This window comes from Anopheles funestus, chromosome 2RL (genome assembly GCF_943734845.2).
Source record: "Anopheles funestus chromosome 2RL, idAnoFuneDA-416_04, whole genome shotgun sequence".
NCBI lineage: Eukaryota > Metazoa > Arthropoda > Insecta > Diptera > Culicidae > Anopheles > Anopheles funestus.
Genome location: NC_064598.1, coordinates 45,163,306 through 45,183,034, shown reverse-complemented (window position 1 = coordinate 45,183,034; position 19,729 = coordinate 45,163,306). Strand labels below are relative to the sequence as shown.

At 41.6% G+C, this 19,729-nt stretch overlaps 1 protein-coding gene across 1 annotated transcript in view; it reads left to right on the top strand.

Moving 5' to 3' along the window:
• The first annotated feature begins 3,823 nt into the window (after window positions 1–3,823).
• The window catches only part of LOC125764112 (headcase protein), a 94,096-nt gene continuing 78,190 nt past the window's right edge, over window positions 3,824–19,729 (top strand). Inside the window, exon 1 of the mRNA XM_049427985.1 lies at window positions 3,824–7,169. Within this exon, the coding sequence (XP_049283942.1) occupies window positions 5,890–7,169 (1,280 nt within the window). The 5' untranslated portion in view covers window positions 3,824–5,889. The remainder of the gene's footprint in view (window positions 7,170–19,729) is intronic.

The window sequence follows — 19,729 nt, the reverse complement described above, 5'->3', positions numbered from 1 at the left end:
TGCCATTGATGGACCGCGTCAATGTTTGTGTTGGTGATGGTTTTTTGTGATTGAAGTGTGCGTTTTATGTTTAACCCTCAGTACTCCATGCGAAGCCCTCTGCTCCAGGTATCATTGACATTGACTGAATTTTCCAACCGAACCACAGGTGACGATCATCATAATTATATGGCGCAGTGGGTCGAATGGGTGAGGTCGGTTTGATGTAAATGGCATCCTACCGATCTGGACATGCCGCGGGAAAACATGGTTGCGAACCAGCAGTGGAAATAAATGTTTGGTTGGTTGAATGTACAGCATGACTAATAGTGATTATGGGCAACAGCTTTACGGTAGAAATTGGTTAAATGTGAAAAATCGTATTTTTCTTCCCAACACATTGCGTTTTAATTAACTTAACTTGTTCAAACTTTTTATGGGTTTATTGAAAAACATTTTACACCTTATTAATACTTCGTCTTGAAGCGGTTGTTTGATTAGTAAAATTTGATAAATAAATTTGGAGTGTGTGGATAGTCGTTGTGTATGATATCGTAATTGACAATGAAAGATACATCCTCTATGGAGTTTTTATTAACCAAGTTTATTAATATATTAATTAGTCAATTAGAAAAATAATTCAGCTTCAGTTTCAGCTTGCTGATCTTCCTCGACATATTCTAGTTTAAGTTGAAAAGAATCCACAAATGACACTTACATACTTTGCAATTTGAACTACAAACCTCGGTACGTACAATGTTTGTAGATTTTATTGTTGAATAAGTCGTTTAAAATTTATGAAAATTTTAAATAGAATAAACCATTTGATTGGATTGGAAAATTATTCGCACTTTTGCTCACCGAAAAACTCAGCAAAACTCAGCTAAATGCAGGGCATAAAGCAGCAATGTTGGAGACATTTTATGATGATTTTCAAGTTGAACTGTCGAGGTGTGTCGAGGTAGACGTGGAATCCATTTAATTTTTTTTTCTAAATTAATTAAATGAATCAACACTCATGCATTTGTCATGCTGGAAAAGCTTTCCAAAAGCAAATATTTGTGAGTGATGCAAAAACTTTAAACAGAATCGATTTCATCTTCTGAAAGTTCAAGAAAGGTTTAACAATTTTAAAAAGAAGGGCTACTGCTACGTTTAGACATTCTAGTTCAAGAATTCAGAAATAGCTGTAATTTAACATTTTAGAATGAATGAAAGCACCTTTTAAGACACAGCTTTGCAGTTTTTATCATTGAACAAGAACAACTAACAAGAAAAAAAACTATGGTTTGCAAAACAATCAAAACAATCAAAAGTGCATCCTTTCGCAGAAAACTTAAATTACCTTAACCTAACTTAGACATCCGTCGTCATATGCACGTCGGTACATATCAAGCGTATTTTCGATTTTAATTAGTTTTGTCCGTTGTGTCGTTTGTCGACTACCCTCAGCTTCAGCTTAAGTGTTACCGAAAAACCCATCCTTTCCGGCTGCACCTTAGCTTCCATGTTGTTGTGCCAAACAGTGCCGTTCGAAATGCAAATTCGACAAATGTGCTGACAGAATACATTATGCAACTTGTACGGGTTTTCCTATGCAGGTTGTCCAATGGGGTGTGCAATCCAAAAATGTGTGGCTGTTGCGGTTTCCTTTTTGGCAATCGGCATGTGCATTCAGCCATTTTTACTTGCCCTGCAGTTTAAAGTTATTTTATTTGTTGTTTTTTTTTCTCTCCATCCAAATCGACCCACGTCTGGCGTCAATGAAGAGAAGCGAGGAAATAATTAAAGTCATTGGAAAAACTTTGGAAATAAAATTGGCAAAAAAAATAAAGAAATTAGTCCGGAGGAGAAATAGTGGACCGAGAAAAGCTTCGTGGAAAAGTCCTCACGAGCTAATAATGTTCAGCCGTTTGGCGCTGAACACCAAACGATGGACCCTTCTGTTAGTTTCCGTCTTTACAGTTCCAACATTTCAACGGGCGTTTGTTAGTTTTAGTTATGGTTTTACCAGGACCCGAACCGTCCTGGATCTCTGGTTCGAGAACGCTTGGAGTATGGGAATGAAAATTTAATTTTCTTCCACAACAATTTAAAATGACTCACAGTATAAAGCACCGCCCCGAATATTGGCCTTCACCGGGGGGAGAAGTTTTTTTTTTTAAATGAATCTCGCGGAAAATTGTATCAACACACACACACACACGTGCGCCCTCTGGTACACAGATTCTGTGAAAGGATTTTCTTTTTCAGGTCCGCACAACAATGGAATCGTCCTTACTAACACAAACATCGAATTAGTTCTCGTACCTGACTCCACCCTCCCTATTACGTCTCCATTTGGGGCACAAAGAAAGGGGACGCAACCGGGAAAAGTGTACCGTAACCAAACAGGCCAAGAGGCGGATGCTTTTGCGGATCCGGCAGAGAGGAGGTTCACTTTTCTTCCACACCCGGTACTCGGGGAAATTCAACCACTTTCCAAACTAAACAAGGATAGCGTTCGAGTGTGGTAGTGGAAGTGTCCCACCAGTTGTCTCGCTTTCTTCATCGGCTGGGAAAACTCACCGTGTGAAAGCGAAAACGGTTGTACCGGACCGGGGTGGGGAAGAATTTTCCTCAACGTTTTGTGGCGTCCACAGACCCGGAATGGGCGCTAGAGCGGGAAGGACACATTGTCTCAACAGGACGGCGTTTTAGTGCGTTGGGCGGTGGAGGGAGTGTGGGGTTGGTTTCGGTTGGGGAGCTAGGGCAGGGTGTCATCCCGCGCTGTTGCTTTCGTTTTCATCCAATCGAAGGACACGTAAATGTTGAATTGCAGTTTAATGGGAACATTCGTACCGTAATTCCCACTGGCTCTTTTCGGGGAGGTGGAATGTTCCAAGCTTTACACTTGGTGAAAAGCTTTACTTTTCGTAGCGTTTATCTCGCCCAGCAATCAACGATATACTGAATGCATTGAAACAACGAACAGTGAATTAGTAAGCGGTTTGCAATTAATTAGATTTTAAAGTTGCAAAATAGACTTATAACTAGTAGACTTATAATATCGTATTTCTTTTTTAATTTTTACAATAAATAAGCTCAAGATGAAGATGAAGATCAACATGAACAGGATATGTGGATAGAAATGGCAGTCTTATTCCTCGGGTTTCCTTTAATAACAATAAATTTAGTTACAATAGTCCAGATAATTTTTAATCTATTAATTTAAAATAAAAAAGCGTTCATTTTTACAAAACTATTTAAAGAAGACTAAAATATACTAAAAAAAACAACATACCTAACATCAATTCAATAAATGCTTGTTGCAAGTTAAGGATTCAAAAAATTAAAAACAATGCCTTTAAAAGCAATCCATTTTAAAAGCTAAAAACATGATATAATAAATAAAAAGATAATTATAAATAAGAGACAATTAATAAATGGCAAATTTAAGGACAACTATCAAAGAAATTTTACCGACAATACATTACTCACCATCGATGCAACTGTGCTGCAAATTTCGCCGCATTTTCCGACTACGATTGTTCGGTGAATAGCGATGACACACACTCTCTCACACTACCCATACTCTCACATTTCGCACCGGCAAGCCACCGGTTTGTTGGTGTGTGTGTGTGCAAATAGATGAGAATAGCAAAAAAAGGTTGCCCCGCATGCTGCTTCGGCTTTTGCTGCACACAATAAACCGGCACGCGTGAGTGCGAGCGAGACGACAGCTCACGCTATTCACGCTTCCATTCCGTTCACACGTGCAGCGAGAACGACCGGCGTTCGGTAGTGTGTGTGCGAATGTCGACTTTGCCGTCCGTGCCCGGCATCGATCGCGCGTGGTCGCGGTTGCTTTGCGTTCGGCGGTGTTTCGTTAGTTGCGTTTTCGCTTTCATCGGAGCAAGTTGGGCAGAAAGAAGCGCCGGAGCAGTGTGACAGACGTTTTGAAAAGACACACAGTGCGAGACGAGTAAGCAGCAGCAGCTAGTGAGGCAGCGCGTGAGGAACGAATCAAACGTAGCGAGCGAGCGTTCACTTTCGTCGCGGCTAGTTTTTCCGTCAACAGTTTCCCGAGTGTGCGTACGCGCGTGTGTGTGTGTACACCGATGTTGTGTGAAAAGTGAAAAGTCCAGCCCTTGGTAGAAGCGCGTAGTCCATCGAAGACAAAAGGTTGGAGGTCGTATTTTTTTGGGCTGGCCGTTTCGTTGCGTGCACACAGACTAATTCTGTTTTAATGGAGTTAAAACAATCGGTCGCGAAGCAGAAGACGACGACTGCGAGTATCTTCCTGGAAGTGAGCCTCATACCCGTACCGTGGAGTGCGAAAGCAATCAGTGGAAGCCGGAGCGAACTGTGCGGTAAACAACCTCCGGTGACGTTGCGACCGTGTCGTTGCCAGCGGTCAACACCGTGAACGGGGCACATTCATTTGCCAAAAATCTACCTCGTTTTTTTAGCGAAAAGAGAAGAGAAACAAAACACACGCACATCATCCGCCTCGGGTTCATGCACAGCTGTGAGGACAGCACACATCTCAGTAGGCAAAAAAAAACGGAAAAAGCACACCAACGAAAACTGTGTGTAGAGCTCCTTGCGCCCACTTGGATGATTTTTCCACAAAAAAAAAACCAAAACCCGTTCCAGTTTCCCCAGCATACAGTGCGGCTCCGTTCAACGACACTATTTCCCGCGCGATTGAACTTTCCGTGTCAGCGTACGTGTGAGTGAAAGCAAAAATCGATGTTACAGCATTTTTCCTCCCGCGTACCGTGCGTCCGTGGCAGCTTCCCGTCCGTGTGACACAGTGCGGTGCCTTTGCTCTTTTGCGAGAGCAGAAACATCCAACACACCGGAGAAAAGAGTGCGTGACACGATACCCAACAGCTCACGAGTTACCTCAGAAAGGGAACAAAAGGTGTAGTATAAAAGTGTGTGTGTGTGTGCAGGCTGAGAGCAAAAGTTGATGAAATAGAATTTTCCAAACCACCAAACCACGAAGCTAAACGAATGAACACCAGAGCGCTTTTCGGAGGGAAAACAAGTGTAGATCAAACTTCTGTGAAATTTTCCAACCTTCTCTCCTGTGCGGTACCGGTTACGAACTGGAGGAAAAAAAACAGTTTCCAAAGAAGGAAGCGCATAGTAACAAGCAGTAGGCGACGACGGCTTTTCATGTGTTGACCGAAGTTTGCTTCAACGAACAAAAGGGCGCTTGTGACGTATTGTATGCTGTTTGGTTCCCCGAATCGGTCGGTTAACAATTGTGCACAAGAATATTATCGTATTGTGGTTAAAATTTGTTTGGTGCGCCTTTTAATTTTACGCGATTCTATTTTGCGTTTATGTTGTGTGTCGCGTGTGCTACGTGTGTGTCACGAATGGAAGAAGACCGAACGCAATAAAATGGTAGTGTGTCGTCCGGTTTAGAGAAAATAGAAACTTCTACATAAGAACAGGAAAATACACGAAACTATAGGTAGGACAAACAGTGGAAGTGAAAGCATAAGAAAAACAGTACGATATAAGACAGGAATTTGCCGAATTGCATTCGTCAGAGGGGGGGCCCTTTATACAGGCTTTTGGATGTTGTTCCCCATAAATCAAATTAAAAAAGAGCACTTTTCTGTTTACTGACGTTTGGTGATCTCCATAAGATTGACAGCTATAGACAATCAGTTTTGTGTTTGTGTGTGTGTGTGTAAATCTCAGTACTCATGTTGTGTGTTGCGTGAATGTGTAGCGAGGACATGTAAGATTTGTGTGCGTACGAAACAAGCATCGTATGAAGAGTGGTTTTGCGACAAAAGTTACGCACTATTGAACATCGTGTCGCTGCAAAACGCCCGTGTGAGCGTTTTGGGAAGAAATTTAAAAATTGATAATCAACTATTGTTCGGTGGGTCGTTGCTGGCCGCAATGGCACCATTACGTGCAGGACGAACCACTGTCAGCGAGGGACTAATGCAGCATCCCTCCTGCATGAACCAATCCACCCTTACGACGTCCATCGGCGGTGGTGTGTACGATCCGTTCTCCTGGGGCGTGAGCGGTGACTCGGACCATGGCTTCGAATCGTCCCAGTCGGGCGATGGGTCCGGTTCGGAAGGTGCCGGAATGGTACGTTGCTGCATGCCGATCGGTGAGTGCGTGAAGCCGAAAGGTGGCAATCCATTCTCGGAGCTGGGCGCAATGATCAATCTGGAGGATTTGCGCGAATGTGTGCGGGTGCAGTGCAGCAACGAATCTTGCACCGCCGGTCAGTACATGCACCGGGAGTGTTTCGATCGGTGGGAGGATGAGGTGATGGCGTACTTGAAATCTACCGCCCGTGCACGCTCCTGGTCGGATAAGCAACGGCAGCAGTACCTCTGGACGAAGAAGGGTTACGAGCTGGTGCACAAGATGTGTGCCTGCAAGTGTGGACGTGGCAACTTGAAGAAGGATCTGGACTGGAATGCTCCCACTACGGCTACTATGTTTGGACGTGCTCTCGTAGGAAACGGCGGAGGAGGCGGTATCTCCGTTGGAGATGGTTCCATTGACGTCAGTTCGTTGGATGTTGGAGGTATGCTGGGGCCGATCGGTGGTCGCGATGATGAAAGTGCAAAGAAGCAGAAGAAAAAGAAGAATCGGCACAATCAAAAATTGGCGATCTCGACCAGTGCTAGTAGCAGTGCTAACAGTAGCGCTACCAGCAGTCCCAACAGCCAGCAACAGTTACTCCAGCAGCAAACGGATCTTATTCTTCAGCATCACCATCACCTGCTGCAGCAGCAGCAACAGCAACAGCAGCAACATCAAACTACTGAGCAGCAACATCAGCTCAAGTTGCTGTCGATACTGAGCAAGATAAGTGTTTCGACACCGAACGCTGCCACACCGATGCGGCGTGGTACGAATCAACCTCCCGGTCTTGGTGGGCTTGTCATCAGTGGAATGCATTCGCAGCATCAACAGCATCTGCACCATGGTGCACCAGTTCCGGCAGGTATGGTATCGACCTCTGCCTCGGCCCGTATGCGTGCCAACAGTCTGTCATCGATCAGCAATGGGTCTTGCACACCGCCTGCTTCGTCGATTGGTGGATCGGAACAGTCTATCTCACCGATCCACAACCAAGCTCCGAGCCCGGCTAGCATTGCGAAGTTGCCACTGACACCGAAGTCGAAAGTTGAGCTGTACTCGGAACGTGTACGGTAAGTGAATCAGATATTTCATTAAAGAATTTACTAAGATATTACGAATGCTGGAAGAATATGGACTTTAGCAGACATGGTCTTTACAAAAAAGTATTACAGGCTGAAAGGGCTGAGCCCGGTCAATGGACTAATGAAGTCAAGAATGATTCTGGTCAGAAATTCCTTGAGGATGATCTCTTGAGATGGTAGTTTCGCAAAAAAAAATAATTCCAAAGCGGTTTAACAGATGTTAGAACCACAACCTTCAGTTCATTAGACGTGACACCATGAAACTCCTTTGAAATGTATTTCAATAAATCATAACTTATTTATTTATAGGAGCATACTTACCTTCTCAAATTCCCGTCGGGATATGACATATTCTATGAATAGGCAACGTGACATGGGGCTTTTGAATATGTATGCATTTCTACATTGAAAGAGCAGACATTACTGTCGGATTTTCAAGAATTCGCCCGTGAAAATAATATCTATGAATTTTAGATGCGATTCATGTCAATGTTTTTAGTGCTAGTCATTTCTCATCTAGTCACATTATTAGTGTTTTGCTATCAATTTTGTTAGAAACAATTCGATTGTTTTTATTTTTCCTTTTATTTATAAATTTATCTTCTTTTTTTGTTTATTTCTAAATTTTCATTTATATATTTTGAAATATTTCTAACATGTTGGTACACAAACCCTGTCTTTTCTAACTTTTCTAACCTTGGATAACAGCTGATAGATTATGATTCCTTTATGTCGAATCCTCCACAACGAGCGAGCACTCTCTCTCTTTCTCTGTTTCTAGTGATTTTATGTTGCAAGTAACTCACCGAAACCAACCGGCATTGGTGTTCATTCCAATGTAATGCGATGGTAAAATTTTTCCCCTTTTTTATCATCATCCCTTGTTTCGTGCCCCTGTTATCGTTCCTTCATCACAGGCTCTATGTTCTCTGTGTAATGTTCTCTCCAGTTTGTAATGTTGCTCTCCACAGTTTTCACCATCGTGTTTTCACGGTACGGCTGGTGTAGAAAGCTTTTCCGTGAGCAAAACAGTGATCCCCCTCTGCAGCTGCTAGCAAGACAGGAAAAGGGAAGCTGTATTAGAACGCAGTGCAAAAGGCAGGTCAAGGAGAAAAGTGTCGTTTTTCATTGCCTGTAACAGGTTCTGGGTAGGCGAGCGGGATCCGTTGAAGAAAAGACGACGCGCTTTGATGGAGGTTTTCCGTAGAAGAACAAAATGATACCAGAAGGAGGCCTTTTTCCTTCGAGGAGCTCACTCTGTGCTCACTTCCTTCCCTTTGCTCTAGTAAGGGGGTTTCTTTGTGCTGTAAGGAAAATCGACTTTCCACAAGTGGGTTGACCTTGGTATGAATGGTTGTGTTGTACCGTTTCTGCCATGTTCTTCATGCCCACGAATTTATTATCCGGTATTTCCTTTTACATTCACACCTTCAAGGGTAATGATGGTCGATAGTAGTAAAATGTATATACTAACCGTTGTAGAACTTTTCACCGTAGGCCTTTCCTGTTGCACAATGTTGGCAACAACCGATAAGATAGGGGAGGAAAACAACTCTGTGTGTTTTAAATCGTGATTATTTTTTTCCTGTGGTACTGGTTACTTGGGAAGAAATCTGGAGAATATACAATTTTATCACTCTCACGAATCTTCCAATTGTGTGTTTTTTTTGCTTTGAAGAAAATGAAACCAAACAAAAAGGAAAAATTTACAGACATTTAATTTCCTTTTCCTTCTACAAATGTACCTTTTTCCATTTTCTGTTTGGGTCACACATTTCAGTGAGCTTTGGTTTGTTTTTCTTACGATTAAGATTTGCTTGAGCCGGATCGATATTTGTACGAAGTTGTTCTTATTTGGTTTTTTCAGTTGCGTTGCGCTTTTTACAGTTTGTACGTTTTTAAGTTGGATGTTAATTTTTTATCATAACGTCATTTTTCTATAGTGCGTAAAATAACATAATAAGACCATATTTGTTGCTTAAAATATCATCGAAACTTAAAAAAAGTGGTCTATCAATATTTAATGTGTATTTCATGTAGTGATGGGTAAATTATACATTTTGCCATCCGGTAAATTATACTCCGCCACCGGCTGGAGTCGGAGTCCGAATGATTCCGGCAGAAGTGCCGGCAGAATCGACTCCTGTTAAATTTGGTCGAGTACGATCAACTCCAATCGGACTCATCTGGACTCATCCTGATTCGAACGGACCCATTCGGACTCATCCGGACTCGATCGAACTCGGAGTCGACCGGACTCGACCGGGCTCGCCGGATTCAATTTTGATTTTTAGTCGGAGTCGGAACCAATTTTTCATACGCGGAGTGTATCCACGATTCCACAAATTTGTTCTATTGAGTTTAATAATAATTCAGTTGGCTTCAGTGATTTGTTAAAAAATCAATTGTTTTCATAAGTCCTTTTTTTTGCTCTGCATTTGCAACACACGAATCTTTAGGTGTATCGAAATTATGTGATTTTGTGGTTCTCGTTGCAGTCATTGCATAATGCGTGCGAATGTGTTTTTGTTTTGTTGTATCATTCTAAACGGTGCTCAAAAGAAAAAAAAAACAAAAAAAAAACAATGAAAAGAGTGGAAACCGAAATAAAAAAACCGGTATTATAATGTTTTGTAATGTGTTTTTCTTTTCGTATTTACTTCTAAACACCCCAGTTCGGTCTGGTGCGTGCGTGCTGGATTTGTTGGCGATTGTACCCTCTTGCCGTGTCTGCCTTCCACCATCTAGTCGCGGGACAAATCACCATCTATCACGGGAAGAAGATGACGAGTTCGGGTTATGGTAATGACCTAGAAATTATAAACCGGTTTCATTCCGAGTAACTAAACGGTGATACCTTTGAACACATCAGCGCCGGTAACACCTCCGGTGTAAGTTAACGGGAGGGTACGGATGCTGTATCAGCTGCGTTTTAAAGTTTTTATTTTCTGTGTACATTGTGAATAATGTTGTTGCATTTTTGTTCAAACTTGCAATATTCGAATCTCATTAGCTCCGCTACCCAAGTAACGGAAGGAACGCAACAATAAATGATGGTGCGTTTTGTTGGTTGGATACGTTGCAAAAAAGATATGTTGCAGCCGTCAATTCTTCCGACACACAGCAGATGGATGATTCCCGTATTTTTTTTTAAATTCGCGCCCATCATCACCGAAACCGTTTAATTGGAGGCGCGTGTGCGCCACTATTCACATATATGGCTGATTTTGTACAGGTGCATTGATGCAGCTGTCAATTTTTTGGCGGTTTTCACATCGCTGGTAATAAATTTCCATCCGCCTTCTGTCGTATTTTGTCGTTGCTGTTGTTTTGCAATTTTTAGTGTCGTGAACGGGTGTAATGTTAAATACCGATCCGTTAAATAGGCCATTTTTTACAGACGGAAGCACAGTTTAACAAATAATTATTAACGCATTCACTGTTATATGTGCCTAAAATGGCGCAAAAGAGGTGGAGAGAGAGAGTAAGAACGAATGATGGACCTGACATAGTGTAACGCGTTATTTTTACATGTATTTCATGCTTGTTGCGTTGCCGAGACCACGCTGCGTGCCGCTTTTTGCTGCAACCTTCAACCATATGATGTGTTAACCTTGAATTTTAAGTTTGTCAAAAGAATCGTTTGCTTTTGTGACACGCGGTGGTGTGTTTTGTTCATTCGATTAGGTCGTTAGGTCGCATATTCAAACAATATGTCACGCCAGTACTATGTAGGGTTCCCGCCCCAAAAAAACGCACGTGTGTGCGTAGAGTTTTGTTTCGTAAAAGTAGCTGCTCTTCAATATATCAACCGCGCTGATGCGTTACGTTAGAGGTTTTTGTATAGTTGTTTGGAGCCCTTATAGTGCGTGCAGCTGTACCTTTACTTGAAGAGTAATATGCGTGAGTAGCACACGATCACCAATCAACATTTTTGGTGAGGCGGTTACCGGATTTGCGTGTATTGTAGGGGTGGGTGTTCGGTTCGTCTAGTGCCAAAAGTGTGGCCAAACTGTAAAGCGTTATATGTTAATGAGCGTTGGTGCGCACGGGGTCGGTTTTTTTTGGTAAAATGTATAATCACAAGCGAGAGACCGCTTTTGGTGTGGGAAAAAGCGACAAATGCATTAAGCGGGCGCACATCGCAGGCAGGTGACCGACGATAGTGTTCCGCCTGTGTTTCTTCACCACTTTTAAGGGGTATAGTGAGTTGTTTTGGTGGTTGTGTTGTTGTGGCCGTTCGAATAACCTTGAAGATTTAGAGCAGCGTTTCCGCAAGACGGCGCTTGTCAACTTCTAATCGTTGTGCTTTAACAAAGTTGTTAAGTTACATTGCTTACTAATGCTGTTATAATGAATTTAGTAAATAATTTTACGGCAATTTTTTGAATAGTTAAATAGTTCCAAAAATATTTTAACGCGTTTGAAGAAAAATAGTCATCCATCCATTCCTATTTATTTCACAAAGACAAGTGTGTTGATACAAAAAAAAACCATAGCGTTTGCATACGACAACAGTTGGTGGTCATAAATTAAAATAATGAGCCTTAAAATTGCATATTCAAAATGATTTTAGCCACTCAAGGACAAAGGAGACGGTGTTTGCATTAAACCGTTGCGAAGAAGCTTTTGTTTCTATTCTTCACAGAACCGAACGTTTTAAAGTCGTATGGTGTCCAATGTTTTACATACCTACTGACCTCGAAACTGAATTCTAGTTTGCATGCGGCCAAAAAGTTAATCATCAAAACGCCAACCAATATCACCGCGAATTCTTGTAACTTTATCGGTTTTCTGCATTTAACGCATGGCTTCAGGCTTTCCGGCGGACCCTGACAGTTGATCTTGTGTACCGTTTTCCTTCAACTTGATCGCCCCGCTTGGTGTCGAGGTCATCGAGTGTGCGTTTCGTCAAGCGGGTTAACCTCTGTGCCAGAAGGAAGACAATCCCTTCTAGCCGGCAATAGAAAACGGTGTAAATCGACAGAGTATGACTAACGGTTGAAGGTATTTTAAGTAATGAAATTTATCACCTGTCAAGGAAACACGAAACAACGGTAGGAGAGCGACTTACGTAAGGCTTGTTCGTTCACACACCCACCCTCTGACGTATGACGTTTGAGGAGAGGGTAATTAGTAAAAAATGTGTCCGTTCCAATGAGATACATGTGACCCAAGTTGAGTGCTTGTGACCCTCATGTTTTATCGCGCGTAGCACCAACCCGCATATGGGATAGTTTCACCTTCGAATGATTCACTTGGATGCGCTCCGGATCTCCGGAAATGGATGTTAGTGGTAATTAAGATGTTGAAATATTTTATTTCAGTTGTATAAATTGACCGTCTAATATTGAGCAGTGGGTTCTGAGTGAGCGCTTTACAAGGCTCTAGAGAGATACTTTGCAGTTTTGAAAGCACAATTCATAGGGAAATTGTATTGTATAGTCATTCCATGTCTATGTTGTACCATTTAGACATAAATAAAGATCCAAGATATTCGACAACCTTTGTTTTTCAAAATCCATTTTATTGTCCTTATATGGTTTGAAAAGGAGCAGAAGATCACCTGAACATCTTTGATCGCTTTTGGTTGAAGATCTCCTTTTTTTTCTTCACAAGATCTAGAAGACCCGGTTGACCTCGTTTCATTCATTCAGGACATTCGTTAGGTTATTGCAACATGGGATTTATTCCAACAGAAATCGTTCATCGCACCGCGGGTGGCTATCATCTGGGCCGTTCGTGTTGGTTCATCGCCTCTGCAAGCATTTTTCCGAAGGATTTGTATTTAATCCTGTTGCGTGAAAAGAGGTCGTCGTGCGAGCCAAGTGTGTGGTTTTTTCCCAACTGCATCAGAGCTCAAAGTTTTTTTTTTCTGTCAGGGTTTGGATTTAAACATTTAAGCAAACGGAGGGAAGAACCTTTTTGGAAGCTAACGGTGTAAGGATATTGAAGCTTCCTTTCTTGTATGATTTTAAGGTATAGATATCAAAAGAACAATGGAGGAGAGGGTACCGTTAAAAGATAGGTATGAATTGTGCTAGCGCTACTAATAAATCATTGCACGGTTTTATACTGTTCCGCCGATGGTTTATGAGGGATCTGGTTTTGAAGGGCTCTTTTCTTAACATTTTGAACGAGTAATCGTCCCTACTGTTCTTGTTTACGCTTTAATGCTTTGCGATGGCAGTAGTATGATTTCGATTTAGAAAAAAATATTTCCATCACTATTGCGCCATTCGAAGCAAAGTGATGAACATTTAATTCCGCATCCATCTCTCTCATTCATCTATTTAGTTTTAATTATTTATTTCTCTTATATCCTCCTGGCTTTGTACAACTTTTTTGTGTGTTCTTTGCATTTCTTGGTCCAATTGTTTCCCGTTTTTTTTTGTTTCAATTTCCCTTCTCTTTACTTTTTTGTTTTGCTCGTGGCCTGTTCTGAAGATGATAAAAATTGTCCTTTTATGTTACACCGATCGAACGGTAATTCTGTTTTCTGTTTTTTGCATTTCCTTTACCACCTACCTTAGCTAGCGATTGCATAATGATGATGAGCGCACGGTAAATGATGATTTATGCAAAAAAGGCTGGTAACACCACACAGCCAGCATGTGGTAGCGGTGGTAGTCCAATTGGGTTGACAATTGAATTTAGCGATTTTTTTCTTCTTCTCTGGACTGCCTTCCTATTACCTTTGCACGTGGAGGGAGATGTTGTAGGTTTGGCTGTCGCAGATGGGACAGTTGCCTGATATTATAATTTTGTTTAAGGTTACTTGCCCCGTTTTGTTGTACTCCGTTGCATACCGCTTGTATGCAACGTGTGGACCTTTTTATCTCCTGCCCAGGGGGGAAAAATTAATCTCATTTGCATATTGATTGAATTCGTTTCGGTGGACCGCGTTTTCTCAGCAGTTGAAGCTTTTTGAGCGTTCGTATTTGCCATCGTATCGATAGTAGATTTCATGGAAAATTTGTTCTTAACCTCCGGAACAAGGTGATGATTCTGCAATGGAGAAATTCTGAGTTGTTGGGGTGTGTTGTCCTGTTGATTCTGGAACGTCAACTTAACGCACTGAGTATAATTGTTTTTTAGTGTTTCGTTTTTAATTTAGCACATTTTAATTTACATCATTTGGGTTATTTTTTGTATTGCGATAATAAAACACAGAATTTGTTTTTACAAAAAACCAACATAATATATCGTTGTTTAGTACTCAACAAAAACTATCAGCAATATTGAAAAGAATCGCTATACAAGCAGGTGCGAAAGATGCTTTTATAACAAATAAAGGCAAACTAATTCCATTACATCATGACCACCCTCCGCGTTACGATCGACTCACTTTGGGATATATTTTTCATGTTGCGCAAAAAGTTTCCTTTTTCTAGAAACCCAAGCTCAGTTGGAGAAAAAAAATTGATAGACTAAGAAAAATTCAGCTTCGGGATGCAACTTTTTGTGCTCGCCACTAGTTTTTGTTTGTTTGGTGCAGGCAAAGTCGTCGGGTTGATTGTTTCAAATGCGTATGCAAATGTGTCATCATCGTTCTTGTGCATTATATTGGGTGAACTTTGCCACAAAAAAACATGGCAATGTGGAAAAGTTTTACCGTCTATGCGCTCATGATTGCTAGAGACTTCGTAATCAGCAAGATGTTGGGAAAACTGAACTGGAGCAAACTATCGTAATCAGTTAGCAGTAGCTAGCAGTGAACATGATATGCATTAGAACCATATGAAATGTTAGTGTGTCAATATGCTGCAGCAAGTTTTTTTTATAGCTGGTACCATAATCTGGAAACCATGTTGAAGAATTGTTGGCACGCGTTAAGATAGGATCCAATGAAGCAGAATCTTCTTTGCAAGAATGGATTACAGTCACTTCGACGGCCGTACGGGTCCTTTTCAAACCAGTTTTTTAACTGTAACGATGTAAAGGTTAGTTGTTCTCGTAATATTTGGCCCGTTTGGTTTGCTTTGACGAGTTAGTAAAAGTTGGACACAGTCAATCGATCGAAGAGTAGAGGTTTTCGAGTTGAGATAATAAATTGGAACGATTTGTTAAAGTGGAATGTGTAAATTCTTGCGAAGTTGAAACATCTTTGGGACTCAATTTTAATTTGGAACATTATATTATTAGTTGCTTTCCACAACTCACGAATTCTAGTTTAACATAAAAAGAATCCAGAATTGATAAGGAAAATAAAAGGTACATAGCTCTCATAGTCGAAATCCTGGAGAGAGTGTTTGAAGATGTCTGTGGAGATGCAATTATTGGAGGCATAGAAGACATTGCCAGACTCTGATACACTCGTCAAATAGAAGAAGTTGAGGAACTTTACCATTTTAACTTGAAGATCTTGCACAGCACAGTACATCATGTCGTCTATATTGGGTATGTAGCATGAATCATACTGACTGTTACTGACTTGTGCTGTATACTGACTTGTGCTGTATACTGACTTGTGTACTGACTGTTTAATCACCTAACTATCACTATACGCCTATTTTAACGGGGAGGTACGACAGTGAAGGAAAGCCACCATTTACAACCTGTTTCCCGTCCACAGTATTGCCACCAGCGTGCTGGTCTTGTTTTACGGTGTCCAGATAATGACCCAATTTTCGAACCATATTCCACGCTATCTTGATTTGTATTTCACCTCTTTTTTTGAATCGGCGAAGGACATATCGCGGCGTGTATTGTGTTTACTCACACTACTCGTTGGCATTTAAAAAGCTCGATCATGATTTTTTTTTCGTTTAACTCCCGTATGCGTTGTTTCGGCGGTGTCCTCGTAAAGTTCGGTGGCCTTTTCGGTTGTAAAGCTTATAAGACGGGAATAAGCCATTATATTATACCCTTCCAAGTGGCAATCATCAGGAAAGGATGGGAATTGTTAATTAGAGCATGATAAGCTTCCGTTTACGTTTGGGGTCCGCGTCCTTTGTTAACGGACCTGCTATGGATTACTGTCCCCCTTTTCCGTTAGGGGTAAATGCATTTCCCTGTGGTGGGCTAACGGAAATGGAACGTTTTTTATGTTTCAATTTTGTTCCCAACTGTGCAAGGTAACGTTTCCCATGCACATATCACTGATCGTACAATAAAAATTGCAACCGTAAAAATGACCGAAAACCATTCTCCGTGTTGTTGCCTCTGTGAAACAACTGCCAAAAATACAATTTGCATAATTTACGATCGTTTGCTTTTCTGTCGGCTCTTACAACCGGACTGTGGTAAGCGAGAACGCATTTAACCACCCCATCTCGGCCTTTAATGTCCGGTCCGTGTATCCTCACAGCGAATTGGGTGGTACGGTTCTGTGTTTATCGCACTTGCCTCCCTCTCGCTCTGTTTCCCTATCGTTGATCCAATTTAAATTAAATATAACACCCAATTACTTTCGCGTCGCTGTTTTCCTTTCAATTGCTAACCAAAAAAAAAATGTCGGCGACAGTACCAGTTTACACACACAAAACCGAAGGAGCGCACGAGACCGCCTCCCGGAACATGGAGCACCGTCGTCAACTGCGCTGCTCCGTTGCGTGTCTTGGAAGGCAGCAGTCCAAATCATTCGTGTGGTTTTGCGCTCCATCATCGGTGTTACAATTTGGTCTGCGGATCGTGCGAGGATCGGATGGATTTATGAACGTCTTCCGGTGTGTGCAGCCAACCAACTGGGTGGCGCTCGCACACAAGTTCATTTGTGTTCCGGTGTCACTGGGCGGTGTAGCTCGCGTGTGGAACTTCCCTGCAGGAAATGGTGAGGAACTTGCCCCCGAAGAAAGTGGACGCGCTAGGTTCAATCGGACAAGGGAATAGGGGTTTTGTTACGGTTGTTTGTCATGGTTGCAAAGTTATGTTGCATTAGGCATCTCTGATAGGGAAATGGTTTTGTGTTATAAATTCGAACTATTTTATCTAATCAAGATTGAGGATCTCCTCATGATGATTGTGTACCATAACCAATTTTAACAACTGTAATATTAAAATATTGCTTTTAAGTTACTTCTAAATGTCGGTTTCTAATAATAGAATAGTTATGAATAAATTCGAGCTTTAAGGCTGAAACGCCAACAACTATCGGAAGTTATTTTTCCCAATAAAAATGTTGTTTGAAGATGTCGTAACGGTGTTTTCAGATATTTAAGCAAGCCCTTCAGATCGTGCTGTTTGATGCTGTTTGTTATCAACCAATTTCTATATGCAGCTTCACTGAGCTGTCACTTCCGTAAACGTCAGCAGAAGGTGTAACAGTCACGTTGTTTAGTATTGGAAAACGCAAAACACAGTGCATGCAGCTGTTCACAGACCATTGAACATGCATTGCATCATCACTTTACTACTCCAATGTTGCACGCTGAAAGCAAAACACGAAATTCATTCTTTTTTTTTCATTTAAGCAACTTTTTTGTGTTATCATTTGCAAGGCACTGTTAGGGTTTTTTTTTCATTCTTTATCGCATTTGCCCTCCCTACCGTAACAGTGCGGGAAAAGGGGTATTTAAAAATATGTCAGAAGGAAAATGAGACTCACTTCTTTTGGAATGTAAATAAACAAAACCGGGTAAGGAAATGTGCTGATCGTGGTAATAAAAATCGAATGTCGTTCTCTCTAGTGTGAAGGAATGTGTTTAGGGTGGATCTTTACCGTGCTTGGACTGAGTTGCAGGGCTCTTTAAAAATTCACTCTTCGGTTTTCAATAACAAAAACGAAACATGGTTTTTTGTTGTGTGTGCAGCTGCACTGGTAAACAATCTGGCACCCCTGATTGATAGCGCAAGAGGGTAAGGATTCGCTGAATGCAGTCCATTGTATTTTCAGCTTGTTGCGAGAGGGTGTACCCGCTACACCCGAACGTTCGACATCACGTGTCTTGTAGCGGCGATCTTATCTTTGAACCTCTTTCTTTTCGCTAGGTTGTTGATATTTCCAAACCCCTCCACAGGAGTGGTTCACAGTGAAGGCAAGCTTTGGTTAATTCCATGTGCATAAGATGGTACTATACGTTTCGATTACTTCCCAGTCTTGCAGTTTTGGTTAAATATTGATCGGCAAAAACTGTGACACGTTCTTCTGACTCTTAAACGCCTAAAGGGTGGTGGTTGCCGCCACGGTCCGATGTAGATAAATGTTTTTCGTTATGTTTGGTTTCGTACTCTATGTGGGGTTGTTTGTTGAAAAGAAATATATACATATTTTCTTAAGCGGGCACGTACGCATGGGTAGAAAATTGTGACAGGAAAGTTTTTGTCGCTAATGGAAGACGACACAGCGACAGTTGTGGGCGCTACAGCAGCGATGGCCAGATGGCGCCACATGATCATCATTGTCGGGGCCGATTTTTGGGGTAATCGTTTGGTGACATTTCTGTGTTATTGTTCTCCGTTTACCCATTGAGCATTAAAGAACAAAATTCACAGCTAAGTAAAAACGTCTCAATGTAACCCCGATGGGGTATAATATCGTGATCTTGAAACTGTTCGCTTTTAACTGGCTTGTGTTCCAGATCGGGACATCGCGTCCCGTAAAGAAACCGCCGTGAGTTCTTCAATGATCGATGTCTTCATTTGTCACTTCTTTTTTTGGGTGGTATATGCAATTGTTTCGCTATCGCTATAAGGGAAGTGTAGGGGTAGGCAAACGTTTGGAAGACGATCCGATGGTTTGTTTCAATTGTTTTATGCCGGTACGTATTTTTGTGCTCTTGGGTATTTCGAAAACACGTTTTTTTATACGTTTGCCGCAGTTTGCCCAATGAGTGATTTAATATGGAGGGCTCATCATCACGATGCCCGAGGAAGCTTTGCTGTGTGGTTTGTTGTTCCATATGTTATGCATAATAATTAAGTTGAATCGTTTGGATGAACAAAAAAAGGAAAAAAAAACATACGCATCATAAGTGCCACAACCGCTTTCCCGGACTCTTATAGACAATTTTAGAGATGGCGGCACAATGGGTTTTTGCGTTGAATTCCTTCAATTATTGTTCTGAGAAGGAAGCGAACCGAACACACAACTATTGATGGAGGTTCAGGGACACAAATGTGCCCCGTAGACCGGAGCAAACACAAGATCAAATACGGTGGCCTCTCAGATAAGCCTAGCGAAATGAGCGATTTTATCGAATTCGGCTAGGGTGTCCCACGGCTGTATTTAGGAGGATCTTAGCCAACTTCCGTAAACGTTAGGACGGCAACAGTGATGACCCCCCCGACCAAGCCGTTGTGGATTTTATTGCGATTGGGTACGCGATCATAAATATCTTAGCGGATCAACTGTTTTCAGGTAGTTTAGCGAAAAGAACCGAAGATCGAAATTTGATCGTTAAATATGGCTCTGTTCCAATATGACTATTGTATGTGATTAGTTGTTTTTGTTCCAGGGGTAGCTTTGTACGTTAAATTGTTGTACCTGACAGAGTTGATCAAAAATTGTGGAAGGAAGTATTTCACACCAAATTGAAGATCTATGTCTGTAACTTCGTTTCAATAGGATGTCACTAAACACGAACATTGACAAATGGGTTCATTCTTAC